Source organism: Anabrus simplex, chromosome 5 (genome assembly GCF_040414725.1).
Source record: "Anabrus simplex isolate iqAnaSimp1 chromosome 5, ASM4041472v1, whole genome shotgun sequence".
Taxonomy (NCBI): Eukaryota; Metazoa; Arthropoda; class Insecta; order Orthoptera; family Tettigoniidae; genus Anabrus; species Anabrus simplex.
The window spans coordinates 454218297-454245117 of NC_090269.1; the positions used below are offsets into that span (position 1 = coordinate 454218297).

The 26821-nt window shown below is 39.2% G+C and overlaps 1 protein-coding gene across 2 annotated transcripts in view; it reads left to right on the forward strand.

The window, feature by feature from the left end:
• Positions 1-26821, forward strand: part of LOC136875119 (zinc finger protein 782) — a 183997-nt gene that overhangs the window by 62122 nt on the left and 95054 nt on the right. For both annotated transcript variants that reach the window (XM_067148860.2, XM_067148859.2), the window contains exon 4: positions 18808-18891. In XM_067148860.2, coding sequence (XP_067004961.2) covers positions 18808-18891 — 84 coding nt within the window. The remainder of the gene's footprint in view (positions 1-18807; positions 18892-26821) is intronic.

Sequence of the window (26821 nt, forward strand, 5' to 3'; positions counted from 1 at the left end):
GTCAGTGCCGATTTCCTTGGTTCCATCGCTTGAATCTAGCAGGTTGCCTACTGTAGCGGTTCCCTTCGTTGTAGCAATACTCTGGCCTTGGCTGCTACGTTCCTTACTGCCTAACGAATGTGTTAGTCCCCTGATCTCTTCCGTGTGGTTTCTCATCTTCCACGGTGGCGTTAATTAAGTTCACCTGAAGGTCATGATGTCTAACGTTCCTGTGGTGGTATGCATGAGTCGTCTGGTGTAACTGTCTCAGAACGGCTTCAGCATCCATTAGCGTCTTGATATTCGAAGCGATCATGATCCTTTGAATTCCGACTGGCATCTGCTTCTCTATCATGCTAATCAATTCCTCCTCCATGGGTGCAATATCTAATTCATTGAGTTGTTGCAGCTGTGCCGCAAAGAACTCAGAATAGTAGATGGAGAATTTGCCGGGTACTTTCTGGAAAATAGCTCCAAACTTGTAGCCTGTTGTGTTTGTGGGTTCCAGTACTTCCGCAGAATCGCTTGCTTAAGTTCCTCGTAGTTACTGAATGAGTACCGAAACGCCGTAAACTATGTTAAGCTGTGCCCATCCAGTAAGCTTCTCCATGGTCCTGAGCTGTTTTTTCACGAGGTACTTTGTGGTCGTGCATGTAGTCTTCCAGCAGGCGCAAGAAACTCTTGGGCGTCACTGCTCCTAATCCGTCAGATTTCCTGGGCACGTCGTCCACTGTCCGAATAATATTAATTATTGGCGTGGACATCTGTGCTTTCCCGCTCATGTGCGCTCCCTCTGTGTTACTGGATACACTCCCACTATCATTCACTGTGTCATCAGGTGGTTGTCCTAATTTACTGGCTTCATTTAATGGTTCTGGTCCCAGGTAACATTGCCGGTATGACATAGATTTTATGTTAGTCATGGACCTATCATCCTGCAATCTTATCTGTGTCATCTCCCTCTGGACATCTAGTATTATACTAGTGTGCGCCCCTAAATCATGCTTAATCTGGTCGGCAATGCTATCTAGAATCAAGAATCTTTATTTGCCATTGACCATATACAATAAAATAAGCTTCGTCAACTGATAATAATTTAATACTTAATATTACTAAGGCTAAATGAACATACACCTTTTATTAAAACTCAGTACTAACATTATGCATTCCTAAGAATTCAGAGGTATTATAAAATGGATTTTCTGTTAACCAGTGATACATTTTTCTTTCAAAATGACTTAAAGGAGTGGACCGCGCAGAATGTGGTAATTTATTAAATAATCTTGAACAACTGGTTTTATGTGAGTGAGCAGTTTTTTGACACCATGTGAATTGGGATGTCATTGTCTGCTTTACCCCGAATATCATGAAGGTGAATGTACTGAATTTATTTATGTTGTTTTTAACATATGTCAGATATATAAATATACAAATTTATAATTGTTAGTATTTTAAGCTTAATGAAGGGAAGTCAACAATGGTCAGTTGCACCAGCCCTACACATTGATCGGACAACCTTTTTCTGTATTAGAAGATTATTATATACATAAGAAGAATGTCCACATAATAACAGTCCACAAGTAATGTGTGACTGGAAGAGACCAAAATATGCCATACTTAGGTAGTCACTGCTAACTAAATCCCTCAATTTCCATATCAGCTAGGCCACTCTTGATGCTTTTTTTACAATCATGATCAATGTGTGTTTCCCAGTTCAATCTGGCATCAATATGAAAACCCAAAACTTTGACTGACTGACTTTCAGTATTTTTGGATAGTCCTAGTGTGAGAAATTATCCTGATTGCACAACAGCCTAGTGGTTGAAAACCAATGCATAGCAGTTGCAAGAGCTTCCTGTGACATCTCATGCAAACCTCAGATGCTCTGGTGTTTTGTATCATCCGCGTATGATATAAGAGCATGACATTTGACTTTTTGTGGTAAATCAGGCTTGTTGATGATGATGCTTGTTGTTTTAAGGCGCCTAACATCGAAGGTCATCAGGCCCCGTGGTAAATCATTGACTGCCAGAATGAATAAAAATGGACCGAGGACAGAGCCCTGTGGCGCACCTGTTGTATCTCTCTTCAAAGTGGAATACTTATTTTTAATTAAGACAAACTTATATCACCGGGCTGAGTGGCTCAGATGGTTGAGGCACTGGCCTTCTGACCCCAACGTGGCAGGTTCGATCCTGGCTCAGTCCGGTGGTATTTGAAGGTGCTCAGATACGTCAGCCTGGTGTCATTAGATTTACTGGCACGTAAAAGAACTCCTGCGGGACTAAATTCCGGCACCTCGGCATCTCTGAAAACCGTAAAGTTGTTGTTAGTGGGACGTAAAGCAAATAGCATTATTTATTATTATTACAAACTGATATCTCTTATTTAAGTACGACCTAATTATGTTCAGTGAGGGATACTCGACACCATACATCTCAAGATTTGCAAGTAAAATTTCATGATTAATATGAAAAAAGCTTTACTTAAATCACATAACACCGAAGAGATCGCCTGCTTGTTTTCAAAAGCTCTTAATATCTGATTAACAATTTCAAGAACAGCAGTAGTAGTACATTTACCTTGTCAAAACCCAAACTGACTGTCGAATAGAAGATTGTAAGTTTCAAAATAGTTGTTAAGTTGATTGTACAAAAGTGATTCAAATATTTTAGAAATTATTGGAACAATTGAGACTTCACAATAGTATTGACGAAATTCTTTGTCCCCACTTTTAAATACTGGAATAACTTAAGAAATTTTAAGTAGGTCAGGAAAAACTCCAAACTTGAAACACTTATTAAAAATAAAAGCTACAGGTTCAGAAATCAAATGTATTATTCTTTTGATGATGTAAATAGATAACCAGTAACAATCCACACTCTTAGAATTTGATAATTTTAAGCTAACTTGAATTACTTCATCAGATGTGAATTCAACTCATTGAAAAGTGTTTCGGCAGGGGGTTTGATTGTGAAGAAAGTCACTGGCAGCTGTACCTGTTGCCTTAATCTGATCTCAGATTTCTTTTACAGAGTTTAAAAAATGATTATTCATTTCTTCTGGATAGAGAAATGTGTCCTGTGTTCGAGTAGGGATGTTTTCTTGTACTATAACATCCCATGCTGCCTTGCTAAAGTTTTGGCATGGATCAGTTTTCTTTGCAAGTTATAAATCTCATTCTCATTCTCAATAGAATTGACAAGGAGGATTTTTAATTTTTTTTGTAAAGTCAGTTTTCTTTTATATAACTTTTTATTTATTTATTTATTTATTTATTTATTTATTTATTTATTTATTTATTTATTTATTTATTTATTTATTCACGAAGTACAAGATACAGCTACACTGAGCAAATTTCACTTGCACTGTCAACAGACTATTTAACAAACATAAACTTTCAAAATAAAATATAACAAACATAACAAAATTTAACAAGATCAGGTACACAGCCTACTAATAACAACTGTCCAAATCGAAAACCATGAGAATGTCCATGTTCATAGCCAAGTTGTCGTGGGTCAAGATGACGGTATAATCCCTTCACATCAGCTTGTTATTTATTTTTTTTAAATTTTTTTGCTAGTTGTTTTACGTCGCACCGACACAGATAGGTCTTATGGCGACGATGGGACAAGGAAGGACTAGGAGTGGGAAGGAAGCGGCCATGGCCTGAATTAAGGTACAGCCCCAGCATTTGCCTGGTGTGAAAATGGGAAACCACGGAAAACCATTTTCAGGGCTGCCGACAGTGGGGTTCGAACCTACTATCTCCCGAATACTGGACACTGGCCGCATTTAAGCGACTGCAGCTATCAAGCTCGGTCAACTTGTCTTTAAGAGACTATTTACACTCCTCTCGAATATGCTTTTATTTGATGCTATATCAAGCTCTTGTCCCCTGTTAGTATTGTTGAAGAGTGTTGGGAGGCGGATTAGGAAAGATCGTTGAAGTGTTGAGTGCTGAGTGTGGGGAATGTGGAGGAGATCTTTGGTTCTGGTGGAGCGGGAAGGAACACGGAGAGAGAAGAGTGAGACAAGATGTTCCGAGCGGTAATGTCCATGTATGGTCCCGTGGAGAAAACTCATGTCAGCTACCTGTCGCCTGATGTGCAGCGGTGACATATTAATTGCCATTAATACCTGCTGCGTAGACAGATTTTTGAGCTTGGGGTTTCTGTTCCTTACAATTGCAGCAAAGAAGGACACTGCTCCGTCTAACAGCTTAGTATTGGAGGGGGCAGCTGTTGTCCAAATCGGAGAGCAGTAGTTTAACAGAGGTTGAATGATCGTGAGGAAGAAGTGACGAAGAGCAATGGGGTCAGAAATTTCTGTGAAGCGATAGAGAATGCCTAGTAATTTCATAGCCTTGGTTGTATATGTTTCTATGTGGGTCTTAAATTGTAATTTTATTACATAAAATCAGCTTCATGGTCCATATCGCACTTCAATAGATTCACAATGAAGTATTTATTTATTTTCCACCTAGTCGATACAATGATTGCCTAAGGCAATTTTTATTGGTCAAAAGTGGTACATGTTTCGTATATTAACAACATCTTCAGCCACATAACAATGTTTAGATGAAAAATATGTTAATTTCAAGGACACTTCCTCTAAAGCATTACTTTGTCTATTTTATATTTTTCATCTAAACATTGTTATGTGGCTGAAGATGTTGTTAATATACGAAACATGTACCACTTTTGACCAATAAAAATTGCCTTAGGCAATCATTGTATCGACTAGGTGGAAAATAAATAAATACTTCATTGTGAATCTATTGTAATTTTATGTCGAATATTACACCTAGGTCACGCTGTTGTGTAACTACGTGATGGGCTTATCGAGTAGGTAATATGATGTCGGTAGAGGAGATTTACATAGTGTTATGGTCATGTGGCTGCATTTTTGTGGATTGGGGATAAGTTTCCAAGTACGGCACCAGTTCGAGAGGGCATTAAGTGAGGACTGTCGCAGAGCTGCATCTGCTGATCTCCCTAAATATCTTGCAGTCATCAGCAAAGAGTAGGGTATTCGCTGTCTCATAGAGTTCGGATGGCAGATCGTCCATAAACAAAGAAAACAGCAAGGGGCCAAGAGCACTGCCTTGTGGGACACCGGAGGTGACTGGTAACCATGAGGATGAAGTGCCTGATATTACAACTCTCTGCCAACGGTTATGTAGGAAGCCAGCAAGAAGGGTCAGAAGACTGCCATGTATATTAAATCGTTCGGAGAGTTTATGGAGTAACAGAGTATGGTCTACAGAATCGAAAGCTTTCGAAATGTCTACGTAGCAGACATTCTGCTCAGTTCCTCCTTGATAAGAGTTTTTATAAATTCTATACGGCAAAGGCATTATTTCTCTATACTGAGTCAATTCATCAGTATACCAGTTCAACTTCTTGCTTTTAAGTTAAGCATTACGACTAATTTTTACCAATGGTGAACATAAATGTCACAATTCAACCAATTTCTCTAAAAAGTTTCCAAATACAGTTTCAATATCATTTTCTCCCATTTCAAATTAAAATACAAAGCCCCAATTAGTTTGTTTCAGATTTTCAATAAATATGTTAATATAATCATCACCCTGATTTTTTACCCACATCAGAACAGGTTCGTCATTGTAAATTATGTCAGGCTGGTCAAGATATAACGGTATAAGCAAGGGGTCATGATCAGCAAAACCCCTACCAACAAGTCTAAGTTTATACAAATCTCTTGAAAAATTTACAATCATATTATCCAAGCATGCATTATTATGTGTAGGTAGGTTGTTCGTGCAAGCTAAATTTAGAGTTCTTAGTAAATTCAGTAAATTTCTAGAAATCTGCCGATCTGAATATGCCATCTCTGTGTTAAAATCCACACAAACAGCAACTTTGGCCTTAAACTTCAAATTTTTTTTCCATTACTAACTCAAAATTTTTAAGAAATACATAAGCATTGGCATTTGGAGATTTATACAAACTAACAATTGTTAAATTCTGATCAACCAGCTTTACACCACTAAATTCTCCCTCTAATTCCACACAATATTGACTTAAATCAATTTTTACAAATTTAAAACACTGTCTAACTAAAATACCAGCTCTCCCATTTTTCTTTCTACTCCTACACAACATATCTGCAACAGTATATCCACGGGGCACACAATATTCTACTTGATTTTCAGAAAGCCAGTGCTCAGATACACATCAACTTTCTCTCTTTTGGCAAAAGTGTTCTAGTTCTAACAACTTATTTCTTATGCATTGGATATTCACTTGCAATAAATTGAGAGATTAACCCTTGCTATCCTTCTTCTGGATGCCATTTACGTCTCGCCAACTACTTTTTGTATCACTCATTGTTGGTGGAGATTTCTGACCTGATGTTTCATGTATTGGTATTTTATGAGTAGGAGAATAACCATACCTGAGTTTGGCTACTTACTAAACTATCTTTGATAATGGTTTGGTTTGGTGATCGATCTGATTCGGACACAGATGCTAGTTTTGGTTTACATGGCCTCTTAAAATTCATAACATCCTGATCTTGGCCTTCTGCTGTCGTTCCCCCCATGACGTGATTCTTTCTCCTAGCTCTATGTCGTTCTGGCTACTGTCTTCTTGCTGTTAACTTCCTTCCAGAGATTAGACATTTCATCCCTGATTTCTGTCGTCACAAGGCCAACTTCTTCCTCCGCCAACTGTCTCGCTTCCTGGACTTCTTTCTTAATTTCAGCTGTCACTTCTTCCTTGATCATGTCTATCTGATCTATTACCTTCTCTTGTGTAGCCTCTAGGACCGTCAACATCTCCGTCTTCAAACTTGATTTACTATATTTAAAATTGTTGGAGACTTCGGCGATCAAAACGTTGACCTCCTCCTTGAATTGCGCCATACTGTCTTTGAGTGTGCCTACCTCATTTCGTACCCCATTTAAGCTTTTTACGATGACTATTAAGTCAGCCCTAGTGTCCGTTATCTCTCCCTTCAACTGAGCCATCTGCTCTTGACCTTACGCAAGCTGCTGGGCCGGCTCGTTCCTACCGGCGTTACATTCGAGTTTCAAGGTTCTTATCTGTTCTAACAGTTTCGCATGTGCCTGCCCATTTTCCTCTTTAATTCTTCCTGTGCCTGCCTATTATTCTCCTGCACCTGCCTAATGTTTTCATCACTCCTCTTCTGTGCCTGCCTAATGTTTTCACTTAACTTCCTATTGTTCTCCAACAACTTGCTAATCTCCTCTAACGTAGCCATTATTAAACACTTATATTGAGACATCCGGGAATGGCTGTCTTCAGACACAGCGACCTGTCATTCAGTCAAAAGAGTCAACATATAGCCAATGCTCACGTAAAAAGAAAAATTCTGCTCACTTAAATATTACTTTTAGTGCTAATGATTACCTCATGAGATAATCGCATACAATTTGGAAAAATGAAAATACCCTGTGCCGCGTAGCTTTTATCAGAGATGAATATCAAGAAAAACGCACTCTTATCTCGCTATAAAAACAAAATTTTCCTTAAATCTCGATGTCACATAATAGTAATAATAATAATAATAATAATAATAACAATAATAATAATAATCTGGTCACTTATCTCAGGCACCAACTCCATTCTGCATAATGCCATTAATTCTATAACCTAACCTAAACAAAAAATGAATGGAAGTACCTTCGATAGGTTTCATTACGTTGCAGTTTACCTGCAGTAAAATAAAAACATACCCCAGTGGGTAAAGATATGCAATCTCTACTCTGCTATACGGTTAGCTCGCGTACCTTATGTGGTTCAACATGCTTTGTGACTTATAACCTGTCTGAATTTACAGTGTCATGTTGACCATCCTATCGCCACATTTTGACATTGTAGCCTCTCTCTAATAATACTTAAAACACTCATACTAGGCATGGGCTTCTGTATTATAATGGTGAAATGGTATATTACTGCGATTAACATGAATTTACATTTGACTGTCACCCATTGCATGTCCATATTATAGGTCACGCGGATTCTACTTTCAAACCTAACTCTACTTAACCTCACATCGTTCGCATCCAATAAAATGAGTACTTCGACTTCACCAAAATACAAACAAACAATAACATCACACATCGGGCAAGCATTTTGTATAACCACTGTTCGAAAATACCGAAAAAAAAAGGTGCGAGACTAGTCAGCCACACACACCCAGGGGTGCTCAGTTCGAACTGTGAAAAAGATAATGCCCTGAAATTCATACACCCTGGATTTGATGGGGAACATATAACTAAATATGGACACAGTGAGGTCAACAGAAAACTATAAATAAAGCAAGGTAAGGAAAATCTGTTTATTAAAATAAACAAGCAAAATGTTTTTAAAAATATCAAATGATCCAAGTTTTTTACATGACTCTGCTGTTTTCTTTCAGCTTGATAAAGTCCACAGTGTATGCAGACACACATACTTAAGATATCAAATCAAATCTTGACCTTGGGCTTGCGTGCTCGCACCACGTTGCTGGCTTTATTTTTTGTTAACACTTTGAAGTGTAGATGACTACGTTCCCCTTTCCTGCACACTTGAAGTTGCAGTGGGTTCCCTAACCTTAAGAAAAGATGTGATTTAATGTGCAAAAAGGTTGGGGGGGGGGGGAGCAAAACTAACCTAACTGTACAACATTAAAACACGCTGAGTGGGAAAGCATTCTGCGCACAAAATATATACACCTCGAATCATGAGCATATCAAATGACATGGATCTGAACCTCACAAAATCAAAATCACATAAATGGCAAAATATATACTTTCAAAGAAACAAAATCATGATGTCATATTTTCCAAGAAAAGCATGTGCAGCATTCACACAACTCGCATCCACTCAAAGCCTATGGAAAATATAAGTAAACAAATTACACTTTAAGCCACACTTCCTATTCAACGCAGGGTACTGAAATAAATTACATGACACGAATTTTAAATAAAATAACAGGGTAGGCTTAACTTTCAACACATAATTCAGTGTTGTACCCTAAAAAAAGATGACAAGACACAATTATTCCTCAGTGTGGTTATATCATAAAGAAAATCCGAACAAAATATCGTGATATAAAACATCGGTAAACATAAATACACGATGCAGTCTTGGGACTGACGGCACTAACCCCCAATAATACAGAAGCTAAATACGGATGGCCCGTATGCAAATGAGAAGTCAGAACTTGAGGTCATAGCACCTCCACACAATAAAATGATCACGACTTTGGTATAATCTTGCACCAGCAACACGGTGCCATATTGTAAACAGACACGATAACTGGCTAAACTGCCGTTCCCTTTAACCAATAATAAACAAAGCTAAGTATAATATAGGAATAGATTGTCAGCCCCAAGTACTAATTAATTGATGAAGAAAAATCGTATATGCGTAAGGCATCAAAGTAAAGCAAAGTAACATGCATATTTACAAATTTCCAAATCTTATTTAGCATGCAAAAAAAAAAGTTGTTCTTTCGTGAACATAGATAAACAGGTACAGCTGACTGGACCACAAACACAGTGATATAATTTTCCTATTATGCACTGTATGTATAATGTAGCAAAGGCTTTTCAGTCTGTCAAACACATAGCAAATACAATGTAAATTAAAACACTATTATGCACTGATCATTACGAGATTGTTATACTCGATCTGACATATTGTACTCGTAGTGCTCACATTAGTTAGAGACATTCGATTATGTAGTTTAGTTTATGAAGGCAATAATTTATGCGCAGACCACACTTGAATTCCATTAACACGGCTCACTACTATTAAAAAATTAGGCTGGGGACACCTGGCTCATAGATTCCTTTACGTTCGTTTGAATCTTCTTTGTAGTATCACCGTCGCCTCTTCAACCGCCGCTTCGTTTGAATTTTGCATGATATCGAGGTGATGTTATATCAAAATCCTAAATTACCAGCATCCAGCATCTGTTCAGATCGGCATTAACTATTGCTCCTGTTTACAAAGAGAGTAGAGCAAATGACAGTCTGTCGGTCCTGGACCTTGTGAAAATTTAGATTTTATAATTCCACCTTTACAATACTATAGTGTCATGTTGACCATCCTATCGCCACATTTTGACATTGTAGCCTCTCTCTAATAATACTTAAAACACTCATACTAGGCATGGGCTTCTGTATTGTAATGGTGAAATGGTATATTACTGCGATTAACATGAATTTACATTTGACTGTCACCTAGTATTTCCATGCGCAAGGTTGGTAGTCTCTCTTCTACATCACTGCTGTCGAAGCTCTCTGTCACATACTGCTATATTTTCTGTTTAACTAGCCTGGTTCAAAAGTTTGAACTTAACGCTCTCCGAGACGTTGGTCTACCACACCTATCTTGCTCCGTTAGCATGTTACTGCGTAGGCGGCATTCCCTAATTCACGCAATGCAAGTCTTGACTCAGCCTCTCTTCACCATTCAGGATGATAGAAACTGATGAATAAAATGGATATACTGTAGATTCCATTGCTCTTATGGTAGGTCTATTACCTGAAGCAATAGATTCCCAGACTGAGCGTCTTCCAACAACATTTAGAAGTTCCCTCACGATCGCTTGCGGAAATAAAAACTTCTTCTCACGATGTTACCTGCACGGAATTTCACCGAATAGTAGGGTAATTAACTGACGTGGTCATCGTTTTTATCAATTTGTCCTCAAGGATGCCATTGTATCCTTGATCGGGGCCAGCACCTGTATAGACCAATGCCTAGCCAAGATAGCTGTGACACTATCATATCATTGGTCCAGCACATCGCACTCATGATCCTTTTGAACCCATTTTCTCTTTTGCCGGACAATCCACGCGCTACTCCGTTGAGCTAGGCCTTAGGCACATGGATAGGATCGGGTACAGTACATTCAAATAAATGACTGATTAACTCTTTCGCTGCACTATTTTTAAACAGAACACTTACAGAAAAATGTTATTTTTTTCGTATTTTTCCAAATGAATTGAAACTTAATTTTTGTTAAAGGTTAGCGACATTCAACACCATTGCACCATTTTTAATTCACCTTTGGCAAATTAGCAGTGACATTTGACCTTGAAACACACATTACTGTGATACATCTCCGAACACAGAACTGGACACATTGCAAGCTGCCCTGGGTAATTCTTACAAAAAAATACTGTCTGCTTTCTCTTGCACAGTCCCTTTCCTTTCTTTGAAAATTTTGCTGGTGATATGGAACAGTTCCGGCCATAAGATCCACTCACTGCAGTATAATACGATATAACATTGTATTTTATGAAGATGGTTTTCGTATATGTTATCTGTTGACTTAGCATCGTTTTTATGCTCACAGAGGAACACCAACCATTCTTTTAACCTACTTAACATTACTGCTTTGCACTCAGCACACAGTTCTCTACATATATTGTGGTTTCCAATGCCACACAAAGCACCCAAATTTATAAAAATGTTGGGAATGTCAAAGACTTCGAACTTGTTTTTCTGCGAGGCTTCTCAGCTTCAGTTCTTTATTTTGATTTTGTGACTAACAAGTTGTCAAACTTGTAGAAATTACATATTCAAATCTGGACATTTAGCATAAAGATGCTTTGTATTTTAACTTGTTATAGACAAGTTTAATTATGAGGGTCAATTTTGTGTGTTTTAACTTTAATATGTATCGTTGTGTAATGACCCTAATTGGCTGATAATGACGTCCATGGATGTTGGAACCGGTACCATAAATAAACGAGGTTGTAATTTTAACAAACGACACATCTTGTATTGAAAAGGTGGATCTTGTACAATCTAATTTATTGTTTTGTAATCTCACCTACTTGGGCAGTGTAGTTACCAAAGATGGAGGAGCAGTACAGGATGTTTCTCAACGTATACAAAAAGCAAATGGTGCCTTTGTTCGGCTCTATCCGGTATGGGAGAATAACAAAATATCTACTAGGACCAAACTTCGCATTTTCCGAATTGACAAAAGTGATTACCTCCAAGTTGCAGACCTTTGTCAACCGCTGTTTAAGGAAGATCCTAAACATCTACTGGCCAGAAGTAATCTCCTGTCGTGAACTATGGAGAAGGACGGGTGAAACCGAGATGACCACACAGATAAAGTGGCGGAAATGGAAATGGATAGGGCATACGTTGAGGAAAGAGAATGAAGCCATTGAGAGAGAGAGGCACTGGATTGGAACCCAGAGGGAAAAGGGGGAGAGGAAGGCAAAGATCTGTACACATGGGGGCAATGGAAGAAGAGAGAGAGGTGAAGAGGTTGGCTGGCAACAGGTTCAGATGGAGGTGCTTTGTTGATGCCCTATGTTCCACAAGGAACAACAGGAATTAAGTCAAATTAAGTCAATCTCTGTTCGATATGGACTTTAGTTTGTCCTTGTTGATTTCCCTTAATGGTTTGTTTGTTTCCTTGTTGTGGGTCTTTTACATATATGATGGTGTCTCTTCTTATCTCCTGGTGGGTCTTGTCACTGTGAACACGAGATCAGTTGTACTAGCCCCATTTGGTCTAATAATAATAATAATGATGTTATTTTGCTTTACTTCGCACTAGCTACTTTTACAATCTTCGGAGACGCCGAGGTGCTGGAATTTAGTCCCGCTGGAGTTCTTTTACGTGCCAGTATATCTACCGACACGAGGTTGTCGTATTTGAGCACCTTCAAATACCACCGGACTGAGCCAGGATCGAACCTGCCAAGTTGGGGTTAGAAGGCCAGCACCTTAACTGTCTGAGCCACTCAGCCTGGCCCATTTGGTCTGAGATATATGTATTCTTCCCCTTTGTTTACCAGAGTCAGTCCTTCATTTTCTATGTACCTGATTACAGTTCTCGGTTTCTGTTTGGGAACGTCAATTCTGCAGTTCAGGTCTCCCATTATTATCACGTCCGGCTTGTTCGTCTTGCTTAAGGACTGGTTGATCTCTTGGATTTCTTTTGCCTTGTATTCTAGCTGGAATTAGGCATTTGGTAGTGTGCTATGTTTTTTGTGTTTCGCAATATCTTGAACGGTGCTAACCTTGTTCCTCCTTTTGGCCTGCCTCTTTTCCCCTGGCTTGCTTACGAGTGCGCTGCGTAGAAGTTATCTGTGCTCCATCGGCTTGTTTTAGTAATGTTTCTATGAGTGTTGCTATGTTGTATTCGTCGAAGATTTCTTCTGGTATCATGTTGATTGCATTCCTTAGGCCTTTAATATTCCATAGTAGCGTCTTTATTTCCACTCCTTATTCCTGGTTCTTATACTGTGTCATTTGTGGTTTGCCCTGAGAAACGAAATGGCCGTACAATTACTTTCTTGGGTCCACTGCGATCTTGTAGTGTTTAAACACTATTCCGATTCTGTATGCTTTGTTTCTTCCACTTGTATATCACCGTCGATATCGTTTTTCCAGTTACCATCTCTGGTGTGGTGGATTTGTGTAGCTTTCCTATACAGAGCCATGCTATTTTCCTGGCCGCCTGTAGTTTATATTTTCCTCCGGTTGTTTGTCTTGTCCCAACTGTTGTTTATCTTAGGTGTCCTCTTTTTACCACTTGTGTGAATGTTTCCTTTCTCTCCTCTTCTTCATGTGATGTATCGTTTGTCTCATCTGTTGTGTGTTCTGCTCGCTCTACTGAAGTGTGCCCCTTTATTTTTAGTTCCTCTCCGATTATGCATTTTACGTCTTCAAGTAATTGTTGTATCTCTTCATTTACTTTTCCTATAATGCTCACTTCTGTGATGTCATTTGTGTGTGGAGAGCAGTTTTGTGCTGCTCTCTTGTGTAGTTTCTCTCAGTCGCCTTCCTTGTTCCACTCTTCTCCACTTCGCAACGGTAGGTATGGGGTTCTGTTTGTCTCTCTGTCGCCTTCTTTGTTCTGCTCAGCTCTGCTTGGTGGCAGTGGGTGCTGGTTGCAGATTGTTATACTGTGCGTCTGCTTGGTAGGGATCCTTTCTTGTTTCTCTGGGCTGATAATTATCCTCACCCTCGCGTACTGTTTCATGCAGTGGCCTGGTAGATGGCGCCACTTGTCTCTCGGAGCTGCTATCTTCTCCCTTGTATAGAGCTTCTGTTCCATTTGCTGGCTCTATTGATTGTGCCACTTGTCTCCATGAGCTGCCATCTTTCCTCTTGTGTAGGGTTTTTGTTTCCCTAACCTCATTTCCCTTGTGTTTTGAGAGAGAGCTCTCCCTTCCTTTTAGTACATATTTCATTTCTAAAAAAAGTCTTTTTATCTCACTCACTGCTCTCTGGATGACTTCTCTGTTGTCTTTTTTCAGGTATCCGCCTTCTTCTGCTGTACTGGTTACAACTTTGAGAGCACTATTTCCACGCTGCTCTGTAGTTTTCGCCTTTTTTTGTCCTGTTTGCTTTGAGCGATCCCCTCTTAAATACTCTCCGGAAGATCTTAAGAAGTATAATGCATTCAATCAGGCACATTTTGAAATACTTCTTGCTCTCAAGAAGAGTATGTATTTAGAAGTGGGCTGGGATTATGCAAGGCCTTCGTAGACTATTGATACCAATTCGAGGGACGTTAACTGTCCAGTGGTATACCAATGGAATTCTTCAACCATTTGTATAGCCCTTCAGAGATGAATACGATGCTAAAGTAATTTTTGTTGATAACAATGCTTGGCCTCATTGAGGTGCATCAGTGAAGGACTTCATCAGCGATTCAGGCATCTTCCATATGAATTGACCACTTAATTCACCAGATATTAACTGCTTTGAACATGTAAGAGACAGGTTGAGAACAACTGTTTTTGATTGTCCATTTTCTCCACAGACAATTCCATATCTCATTAGATTAGCCCCATTGGAATGCGACCTCCTTTCCCAAGATGATGTCAATGAAGTGGTCACAAGGATGGCACACAGTGTGAACGATGCCAGAGGAGTCCATACGCGGTCCTAAGGCGGAGGGAAGAAGGGACATCCTTCAATAAAAAGCACAAATTGTAACTTTTTCATTTGTATTTGCATTAGATGTTGGAGGAATATGAATTGTACAAGTTCACATTTTATTAGTTTATTTGTTATTGTGTTGCATCTTGGCAGTACTGCATCCAAAATTAATTTTGAAATTCTCATTTTTCACAATTTGTTTGCATAGGATGAGCAGAATAATTATCAATAATAATAATATAATAATAATAATAATAATAATAATAATAATAATAATAATAATAATAATAATAATTACATACATACATACATACATTATCATTATACTGTAGACTGATATGCCTTTCAGCGTTCAGTCTGCAAGCCTCTGAGAATTTACTAAACGTCGCCACAATCCTCGATTTGCAACTAGTGTTGTGGCCTCATTTAGTTCTATACCGCGTATCTTTAAATCGTTAGAAACTGAGTCTAACCATCGTCGTCTTGGTCTCCCTCTACTTCTCTTACACACCATAACACAGTCCATTATTCTCCTAGGTAACCTATCCTTCTCCATTCGCCTCACATGACCCCACCACCGAAGCCGGTTTATGCGAACAGCTTCATCCATCAAGTTCATTCCTAAATTAGCCGTTATCTCCTCATTCCGAGTACCCTCCTGCCATTGTTCCCACCTGTTTGCACCAGCAATCATTCTCGCTACTTTCATGTCTGTTACTTCTAACTTATGAATAAGATATCCTGAGTCCACCCAGCTTTCGCTCCCGTAAAGCAAAGTTGGTCTGAAAACAGACCGGTGTAAAGATAGTTTCGTCTGGGAGCTGACTTCCTTCTTACAGAATACTGCTGATCGCAACTGCGAGCTCACTGCATTAGCTTTACTACACCTTGATTCAATCTCGCTTACTATATTACCACCCTGGGAGGACACACAACCTAAATACTTGAAATTATCGACCTGTTCTAGCTTTGTATCACCAATCTGACATTCAATTCTGTTGAATTTCTTACCTACCGACATCAATTTAGTCTTCAAGAGGCTAATTTTCATACCATACTCATTGCACCTATTTTCAAGTTCCAAGATATTAGACTGCAGGCTTTCGGCACAATCTGCCATTAAGACCAAGTCGTCAGCATAGGCCAAACTGCTTACTACATTTCCACCTACCTAAATCCCTCCCTGCCATTTTATACCTTTCAGCAGATGATCCATGTAAACTACGAACAGCAAAGGTGAAAGATTACAGCCTTGTCTAACTCCTGTAAGTACCCTGAACCAAGAACTCATTCTACCATCAATTCTCACTGAAGCCCAATTGTCAACATAAAAGCCTATGATTGATTTTAATAATCTACCTTTAGTTCCATAGTCCCCCAGTATTTCGAACATCTTTTCCCTCGGTACCCTGTCATATGCTTTCTCTAGATCTACGAAACATAAACACAACTGCCTATTCCTCTCGTAGCATTTTTCAATTACCTGGCGCATACTGAAAATCTGATCCCGACAGCCTCTCTGCGGTCTGAAACCACACTGGTTTTCATCCAACTTCCTCTCAACGACTGATCGCACCCTCCCTTCCAAGATGCCAGTGAATACTTTGCCTGGTATACTAATCAATGAGATACCTCGATAGTTGTTGCAATCCTTCCTGTTCCCTTGCTTATATATAGGTGCAATTACTGCTTTTGTCCAATCTGAAGGTACCTTACCAACACTCCACGCTAATTTTACTACTCTATGAAGCCATTTCATCCCTGCCTTACCACTGTACTTCACCATTTCAGGTCTAATTTCATCTAATCCTGCTGCCTTATGACAATGGAGGTTTCTTACCATCCTTTCCACTTCCTCAAGCATAATTTCACCAACATCCTGTTCCTCATCCCCATGAGCTTGGCTGTTTGCAACACCACCATGATGATTTCCTTTTACATTGAGAAGATGTTCAAAATATTCCCTCCACCTCTCCAGTGATTCCCTGGGATCTATTATGAGTTCACCTGAATTACTCAAAACACTGTTCATTTCCTTCTTCCCTCCCTTCCTAAGATTCTTTATTACTGTCCAGAAAGGTTTCCCTGCTGCTTGACCTAGCCTTTCTAGGTTATTACCAAAATCTTCCCATGACTTCTTTTTGGATTCAACAACTATTTGTTTCGCTCTGTTTCTTTCATCTACGTACCAATCCCTGTCTGCCTTGGCCTTTGTTTGGAGCCATTTCTAATAAGCCTTCTTTTTACGTTTACTGACTTCTCTCACTTCATCATTCCACCAAGATGTTCGCCTTTTCCCATCTTTACACACAGTTGTTCCTAGGCATTCCCTTGCTGTTTCTATTACAGCATCCCTGTATGCCACCCATTCACTTTCTATATCCTGAAACTGCTTACTGTCTACTGTTCGAAACTTCTCGCTAATCATATCCATGTACTTCTGTCTAATTTCCTCATCCTGGAGACTTTCTACCCTTATTCGTTTGCAGGCAGATTTCACTTTCTCTACCCTAGGCTTAGAGATACTTAGTTCACTACAGATCAGATAGTGGTCTGTATCATCGAAAAATTCACGAAAAACGCGTACATTCCTAACAGATTTCCTGAATTCGAAGTCTGTTAAGATATAGTCTATTATGGATCTGGTACCCCTAGCCTCCCATGTGTAGCGGTGAATAGCCTTATGCTTGAAGAATGTATTCGTAACAGCTAAACCCATACTAGCACAGAAGTCCAACAAACGCTTCCCATTCCCATTAGCTTCCATATCTTCCCCACATTTACCAATCACTCTTTCGTATCCTTCAGTTTTATTCCTAACTCTCGCATTGAAATCGCCCATTAGCACTATTCTATCTTTGCTGTTGACCCTGACCACGATGTCACTCAATGCTTCATAAAACTTGTCAACTTCATCCTCATCTGCACCCTCACATGGTGAATACACGGACACAATTCTTGCCCTAATTCCTCCCACTGACAAATCTACCCACAACATTCGCTCATTTACGTGCCTAACAGAAACTATGTTGCGTGCAATGGTATTCCTGATAAAGAGCCCAACCCCAGACTCTGCCCTTCCCTTTCTAACACCCGTCAAGTACACTTTATAATCTCCTATCTCTTCCTCATTATCTCCCCTTACCCGAATATCACTTACTCCTAGCACATCCAGATGCATCGTCTTTGCTGACCCAGCCAGTTCTACCTTCTTTTTTCCATAAGCCCCATTAATATTGATAGCTCCCCATCGAATTCCATTTCGTTCGCCAAGTTGTTTCCAAGGAGTCCCTTGCCTGTCAAATGGGAGTGGGACTCCATTACTCCCATAGGTCCGAGGCTTGCTTAAAGTGTTCTGAGCTCGGTAAATTCATGAAGCAGGATGCTGCCCTACTTGCACATAGTCCAAGTGATGATCTCTCCTCTAACGGGTTATGGACCGCCGGTGAATTGTATAGTCCTAGCCGCCTGAGCACAAGGAGGGCCACGACTCAGAATATGTCCGAGATGCCCACTCCCATTGCATAGCAACTGGTATCCCGACTCTCAGAACCACTTACTAGGCCACTCAGCCGTTGCGCATGGTTCACGAACTAGGACGTGACTACAGTAACCCACAAACATGAATAATAATAATAATAATAATAATAATAATAATAATAATAATAATAATAATAATAATGTAATTTGCTTTACATCCCACTGACTACCTTTACAGTTTTTGGAGATGCTGAGGTGCCAGAATTTAGTCCCACAGGAGTTGTTTTACGTGCCAGTAAATGTTCTACATGAGGCTGAGCTGCCTCCTCCTCGAAGACTAGTACCAACATGTAGTTAAGGATGTTCCATTTGTAGAAACTTTCCTCGAAAACAATAATAAAGTTTCGAAGTGAATGTGCCTAATATATTAACTGTTCCACAGGACAACTATGAACATGTACCAGAGATAACACATTTGAATGAAGAACCCAAATCGGAGGTGGTGGAGACAGGACAAACATTTGAGGTAAGCTAATTATTTAAAAACCTGTTTTCTGACAGTGGAGATTGTGAAAAAACTGCTAAAGAGATTTCAGTAAGTCCTCAGTAGCATGAGATTGCCAACGTTTTTATACCCAAGCTTCATATTTTCTTCAAGCAGTTCAAAAATCTTATGCTAATTGCTGTATGGCAGCTAGCTGTGTTGAATGTGGCAGGTGGTTTTATCACCTCTACTCCTGCCTTATCCTATCTGGATTTTGCCTATGAGCTTGGGTATCTTCCTTTTGTCTTATGTAGTGTGCAGGAGGTCTGAGGTGTATGTACCAACACACTGAGCCCATATTCTGCCATGTCCCTATTCTGTCTTAAATTTTTCTGAAAGTATTACTGTGGTGTGTAGAAGGAAAAGTGTGCACTCTCCCTGAGTTGCTGTGGACCAGCGCACAGATGGCATTGGCAACACTACCGCTGTGCTGTGCAGTAAACAGTAGTGCTGTTGTTTCTAATTATCTAATCAACTGAAACATGCAACTTACGTTTAACCTTTTCACTGCCGAATTTTTATGACCAGGCGAATCGGTTTTTGCTGATACTATTAATGGAATGCATTTTGTCCCCTTAGCCCAATGTGGGGTCGGGGATGAAATGAGATCATATTTTTATGGCTGGATGCCAACCTCAGTTGGGAAGATAATGAATATGAAATGAGTGATGGTGAATGAAATTGGGTGAGGAAGTGGAAGGAATTGGCTGTAGGTGGTTGAACCCACTACATGCATTTTCAATGTAATCATTTATTTATTACTCATTTCTAAAATACAGTTTTTCTGTAAACATAATAAAATTACATGTTATAAATCTCGTTTTCTTGGGCCATATTGAGTTGTCTTTTAATATTTATTCAAAACAATATTTGAAGGTGTCCACCGTTTCAATAAAATTAGTTTTTCTTTACAAATATAATCTTTACATTAACATCAATTCAGTTGTTGGGACATGTTTTGCCCTCATTTAGGGCATCATCAGCCAGTTTCTCAACTCAAAATCTTCAGTTACCACCAGAATTCTGATCATAACATTTTAAAACTATTTATTTCATGTTATTTTAAGATTTCTTGTTTACAATACATAAAAGTACCCATTTGACTAGAATAATTACTTATGTAAAGAAGAATGCACTGCGACAATGTTAATCTTTTTGTGCGATACACACTGTTCAATCACTTGGGTAATTATTTAAATTCAGTCTTATTGTCTATTAATATGGTGGTTCTTCCTTGGACACGTATTCTTATTTATGTACAGTAACTTTTTAGGATGTTCTAACTTCTGTAAACTTTTATTGAGAAAACATACGTAAAAAGGATATCCTTAATATGCTGTCAGTTTGAATTTGTAAATAGTTGACTAATTCAAGCTGGCAGTGTATATAGGGATATCCTTGCATAAAATGAATTTCATTATAAAGCCTGTATTGTCGTACATATACATAAAAGATATGGTTGAATGTTCCACCTTTACAGTACTATAAAAAAAATTATTTAATTATTTAAATAACTTTTAAAATAAGGGAATGGATAGGATTTATTTTAATGTGGTTTTGTTCTTGTTCTTTGTTCTTAATCTTAAAACTTTTCAGCTGATGTCTAGAAGAAACATGTTCCATTATTTTAAATGTTAATTAAATAATTAAATAATGTTTTTAATAGTATTGTAAAGGTGGAACATTTGACCATACCTTTTAAGTATATGTACGACAATACAGGCTTTATAATGAAATTCATTTTATGCCATGGTCATGGGGCTAGAGAGAGGTCATGGCATCCACTGTAACGTACGCGTAACAGTGCTCTGTCTATATCTCGCAGAAGCCACATAACTGGTAGCATATTTGTCCTGCAAGTGTGTACTAAGCGATCTTGTAAAGTGTGGTTCGAGTTGGACATAAATAACAACAGATATGTCCGTCCAGAAAGTTAATAAGCGCATTAATGCTTTTGAAGCAACGATGAAGGACTTTGAGACGCGCCTTCAGTTGTTAACCAGCTCTGCCAACCCCAGGGAAGAGTCCCTAGACTCGCTGAGTCAGGATTTTCGAGACTTCCGAGGCGCCATCCCCTCCGAACTTGCCGTGCTGAAAGAAGAGCTGTGCAAGTTAGCACGGCAGCTCGACCATCAAGAAGCACTTATTGATGAAGGAGAGCAGTACAGCCGTAGAAACTGCCTCCTAATCCATGGAGTCTCCGAGGAACCGCGGGAGGACATTTACGAAAAAGTGAGGGAAACCTTCCGAACGAAGTTGAACGTGGACTTCACGATGGAGAGCTTCGACCGGTGCCACAGGATTGGGCAGCCTCAGCGCTTAGCAGCTGACGTGGTATCTACAGGCAGGCGCCCAATAATAGTTAAATTTACCCGTTACCACGAACGTGACTGAGTGTGGAAGGCGAAGCGGCTCCTGAAGGGTACAAAGGTACTCATCACAGAGTCCCTCACCAAAACCCGAAAGTGCATACTAAACCTGGCTAGGGATCACTTCGGGCCATCCCACGTATGGACCCAAGACGGACGCATCGTAATTCACCTGCCTAATGGGACGAAAAGATCCATCACCACTGTTGCGGAACTGGATAACATAAAAAATCTGCGAGTTAACTGTGACAATTAAAATGGAACAGCACAGCTCGATAGTGCATCTGCTTGTTATTCATAAGTGTTTTTGTAAGTGTATTATGTGTGTGTCTGTGTGTGTGTTAGTGGTAGTCAGTGTAAACATTTATCAGGATGTCGAGGTAAGTTGCATGCTATTTCTGTTCTACTATTTCGTTAACATTCCGTTATTCAGCTGATCCAGAGCTCTGTACCTGACACTGACCTTGGCAACATTCCCCCTCTCACCCCGTCACCTCTCACCACCGGCTTGCTCCTCAAACAGGCATTATCTCCCTCCACCAACTGTTTACAGTGTTGCCATGTCAACGCACTCTCCTTGGTAGCGCACTTCGATGAAATTCAAGCCATAATGAGGGAAAATAATATCCATATTTTTGCTATTAGCGAAAGCTGGCTTACACCGAGCATACCCTCTGGTATGGTACAGCTTGACCGGTATTCCCTCTTACGTCATGATAGATCCGATGGCAAAAGAGGATGTGGGGTTGCCTTGTACTGCAGAAACGATTTAAAAAGCCGGGTGATATGTGTATCATCTAACAATGCACAGCTAGGGCCAGAATTCATGTTTGTTGAAGTCATTATGAACCAACAGAAACTCCGTATAGTTATTGTATACAAGCCACCCAAAATAACAAATATGACTGAATTCGAATTTCGCTTACTTGACCTACTGCCTAGCTACGAGCATATTATTGCCATAGGTGACTTGAACATTAACCTGCTTACTAAAACGCACGAAACTAAACAATTTGACATATTTTCTTCCTGTGATGTGACCATCCTCCGTTTAGAGCCTACTAATCATACTTACACAGAAAACTACGAAACACACACGCTCATTGACCACATTGTGACAAATAACCCAAACAAAGTTATAACTCAGGCCAGATTCCAGTCCCAGCCATCTCCACTCATGACCTTATCTACCTATCCTACTCCCTCCGAATGCCAAAATATAAACCTAAGTATGTTATTTCCAGAAACACAAAAGGCATTGATATGGAGTTAAGACTTGACGTTTACAATCTACCCTGCAATGACATACTCCTATTGGACGATATAGACGCAAAAGTAGACGAGTTCAACTCCCTTGTAATAACTCTGTACGATAAGCACGCCCCTAAGTGACAGATAGAAGTTACTTGCCCATCTTGTCCCTGGCTAAATAATGAAATAAAAAACATGATGGCCCACCGCGATACACTTTACCGACGCTTCAAACGAACTTGTGACCAAAGTGACTTCGAAAATTATCGGGTGCTTAGAAATAGAGTTAAACAGTTCATTAGAAACTGTAAATTTACATATTTGCAAAACATGACTGCAAACATGAATTCTGGCAGTGCTTGGAACACGCTTCGTTCCTTAGGCATAGGGAGACCTCGACAACAACCCCATGTGACAGACATACCACTAGATAAGTTAAATGAGTATTTTACTGAAGAAAGAACACCCCCTAATATACTAAATTCCCCACACTCAGAACCCAACTCCGTTATGAACCCTTTACCTGGCCAACAACATTTTACATTCCACCCTGTTACTGCTAATAAAGTTAAAAAAGTATTATATTCTATCAAATCAAAAGCCAGAGGAGTGGATGTTTAACTTTCTTACACAACATTATTGGTGCTGCTTTACCAATTATTACCGACATTTTCAACTACTGCCTTAAAAACGGAACCTTTCTTGCACTATGGAAACTAGCTAATGTTATCCCTGTGTTTAAGAAACCTGACCCTCCCTGCCATCCGACTACAGACTAATTTCTATCTTACCAGCGATTTCCAAAGCACTCGAGCGTCTGGTTCATGAGCAGGTGTTGGAATACTTAAATAACCATTCTCTCCTAGACCCATTGCAATCTGGCTTCAAGAAGGGACACAGCACAGCAACTGCCCTGCTCAAAGTGACTGATGACATATGGCACGCAATGGACCAACGACTGGTGACAATACTTACTCTCGTCAATTTCAGTAGCGCATTTGACACTATAAACATCCAGGCTCTATTAAACAAGATGCAATCTTACTACTTCGATGAACGAACTATTAATTTCTTTACATCGTACCTAAAAAATCGCGCGCAACGAATCATAACCTTTGATCAAACCTCTCACTGGCTAACCAGGAAGGAAGGCACGCCGCAGGGTAGTGTTTTAGGCCCATTGCTCTTTATTTTGTATATAAACGACATTTCCTCTAATTTAAAGAATTGTAGCTACCATCTTTATGCAGATGACTTACAAATTTACTGTCACTGTAAGACCTGTGATTTGCCGCATGCCATAGCAGGCATCAGTGCTGACCTTCAGCGACTTAACACTTACTCCTTGAAAAATTCCCTCCTTCTTAATCCCTCCAAGACGCAAGCGATCATTATTGGCTCTCAAAAATTGTTGGCCACACTAAGATACAAAACTATCCCTCCAGTTATACTGTGAGAAATCTAGGAGTGACAATGAACGAAACTTTAAATTGGCGTGAATATATTAAGAATGTGTGTAAAAAAATATTTTCGATACTTCATTCAGTTAAAAGAAACAATGATATTTTACCTTGGAATGTGAGAGTCAAACTCATACAAACGCTAGTGCTTCCCGTCCTCGACTACTGTGACGTCATTCTGGTAGATGCAACAAAAGAGCAGACTTCGAAACTTCAGCGAGCGCTTAATTGTTGCCTTAGATTTATATACAGTCTGAGTTATGACACACATGTTACCCCATACTATCACACTATGTCATGGCTGAAACCTGACAAACGATGGATGTATCACATACTGATACAGATATACAGACTGCTCTCTGAAGACAGACCCCTATACATTTCTTCCCAGCTTAAGTATTTGTCCTCCTTTCACTGCAGTAATACCCGCTCTGGTTCCTCCCTTTCTATTCCTGTCCACCGCTCCTCTATGTACAGCAATTCCTTTGTTGTGGCGGGTTCTAGACTTTGGAATTCTCTGCCTGTCAGTGTCAGAAATTCCACCTCATTACTTAAATTTAAGACTGCTTGCCGAGACTACCTGCTGAATGCAGCTGACTAACTTGTATGACTGGAAAGAATGAATGATCGTATGAATGTGAGTTAGAAAAGTGTAATGTATTTTTGTGTAGGTTGTTATTTACTATATAATATGTACTCAAACTCTGCTCTCAATGATGTATCACTACAGTGGTTAAGTGTAAGAGAGAACCAAGAGCCCTAACTTCGCCACCTACAAAGGCATAATAAATAAATAAATAAATAAATAAATAAATAAAAATGATTATGCTAACCAGGCAAATAAAGCTAACACCTATTTGAATTACAAGATTGTTGTTGTTTGAGTCATCAGTCCATAGACTGGTTTGATGCAGCTCTCCATGCCACCCTATCCTGTGCTAACCTTTTCATTTCTACGTAGCTATTGCATCCTACATCTGCTCTAATCTGTTTGTCATATTCATACCTTGGTCTACCCCTACCGTTCTTGCCACCTACACTTCCTTCAAAAACCAACTGAACAAGTCCTGGGTGTCTTAAGATGTGTCCTATCATTCTATCTCTTCTTCTCGTCAAATTTAGCCAAATCGATCTCCTCTCACCAATTCGATTCAGTATCTCTTCATTCGTGATTCGATCTATCCATCTCACCTTCAGCATTCTTCTGTAACACCACATTTCAAAAGCTTCTATTCTCTTTCTTTCTGAGCTAGTTATCGTCCATGTTTCACTTCCATACAATGCCACGCTCCACACAAAAGTCTTCAAAAACATCTTTCTAATTCCGATATCAATGTTTGAAGTGAGCAAATTTCTTTTCTTAAGAAAGCTCTTCCTTGCTTGTGCTAGTCTGCATTTTATGTCCTCCTTACTTCTGCCATCGTTGGTTATTTTACTACCCAAATAACAATATTCATCTACTTCCTTTAAGACTTTGTTTCCTAATCTAATATTCCCTACATCACCTGCCTTCGTTCAACTGCACTCCATTACTTTTGTTTTGGACTTATTTATTTTCATCTTGTACTCCTTACCTAAGACTTCATCCATACCATTCAGCAACTTCTCGAGATCTTCTGCAGTCTCAGATAAAATAACAATATCATCGGCAAATCTCAAGGTTTTGATTTCCTCTCCTTGGACTGTGATTCCCTTTCCAAATTTCTCTTTGATTTCCTTTACTGCCTGTTCTATGTAAACATTGAAAAGGAGAGGGGACAAACTGCAGCCTTGCCTCACTCCTTTCTGGATTGCTGCTTCTTTTTCAAAGCCCTCGATTCTTATCACTGCAGACTGATTTTTATACAGGTTGTAGATAATTCTTCGTTCTCAAAAATAGGCAAGGGCATTGCTTTTTTGAAGAAATGTTTACATGATGAACTTGTACCTAATTTCTTGAAGTTTAATCAAAACAAGAACAATACTTCTTTTTGGCTCAGAAAGACCCAGTTTAAGTCCAATTCACTATGGATTGGAAATGAAATTAAGTTTCTGTATAGGAAAAAATCTCTACTGAACACTAATTTATGTGAAGCACATCTGTTTGCTTAGTCCACCCTAACCCCTTTAGAATGGGATTCTTTTCAGATATTTGCATTTACAAAAATAGAAAATGTTATTTCCAAAAAACAGACCATGCTAGACAACAAATTCAACACACTCATACGTAACAAGAGTTCTAGTAAAAACTTTAAAAATTTGTGGGTAAATTTGGAAGTCTTGTAAGTTGGGCTGTTCCAATAGTTAACTATGGGTCTTATGGACTTCAGGCAATGCTTTGGCTGTAGGGATACTGGGGTTCATGTTGATTAGTTTCTGAGAATCGTATTCACTGAGAACGAACGATGTTTGTTTCAATATTTGTTTTAAGTTCTTTTGAATTTATTAGTTGGATCTTTCTTAATCAGTTTAAATGATTTTTACGAAAAAATGTTTTGATTTTTCTGCACATAGGTCTCTTTGTTCATAATTACTGTAGCATTGCCCTTGTCTGCTTTCGTGACTATCAGATCATTCTCGTCATCTTCTACCGACTTAACGTAGCTGCTGTTTTTTATGTTCACTTCGTAATGTGGAAAACTGCACATGGTCTGATCTTTTGTATTTCCTTCTCGCCCTTTCTTTTTCGTTCAGTTTCTGGACTAGTTCTGAGTCGTACCAAGAAGGATATTTTCTGATGTTAATCTTTCGAAATGGTACGCTGTCTTTTATGACCGCATATAGTAAGTCATGAAAAGTGCTCATAGCTTCATCCACAGAGTGGGACTCTTTAATCATATCCGAGGGGCACAG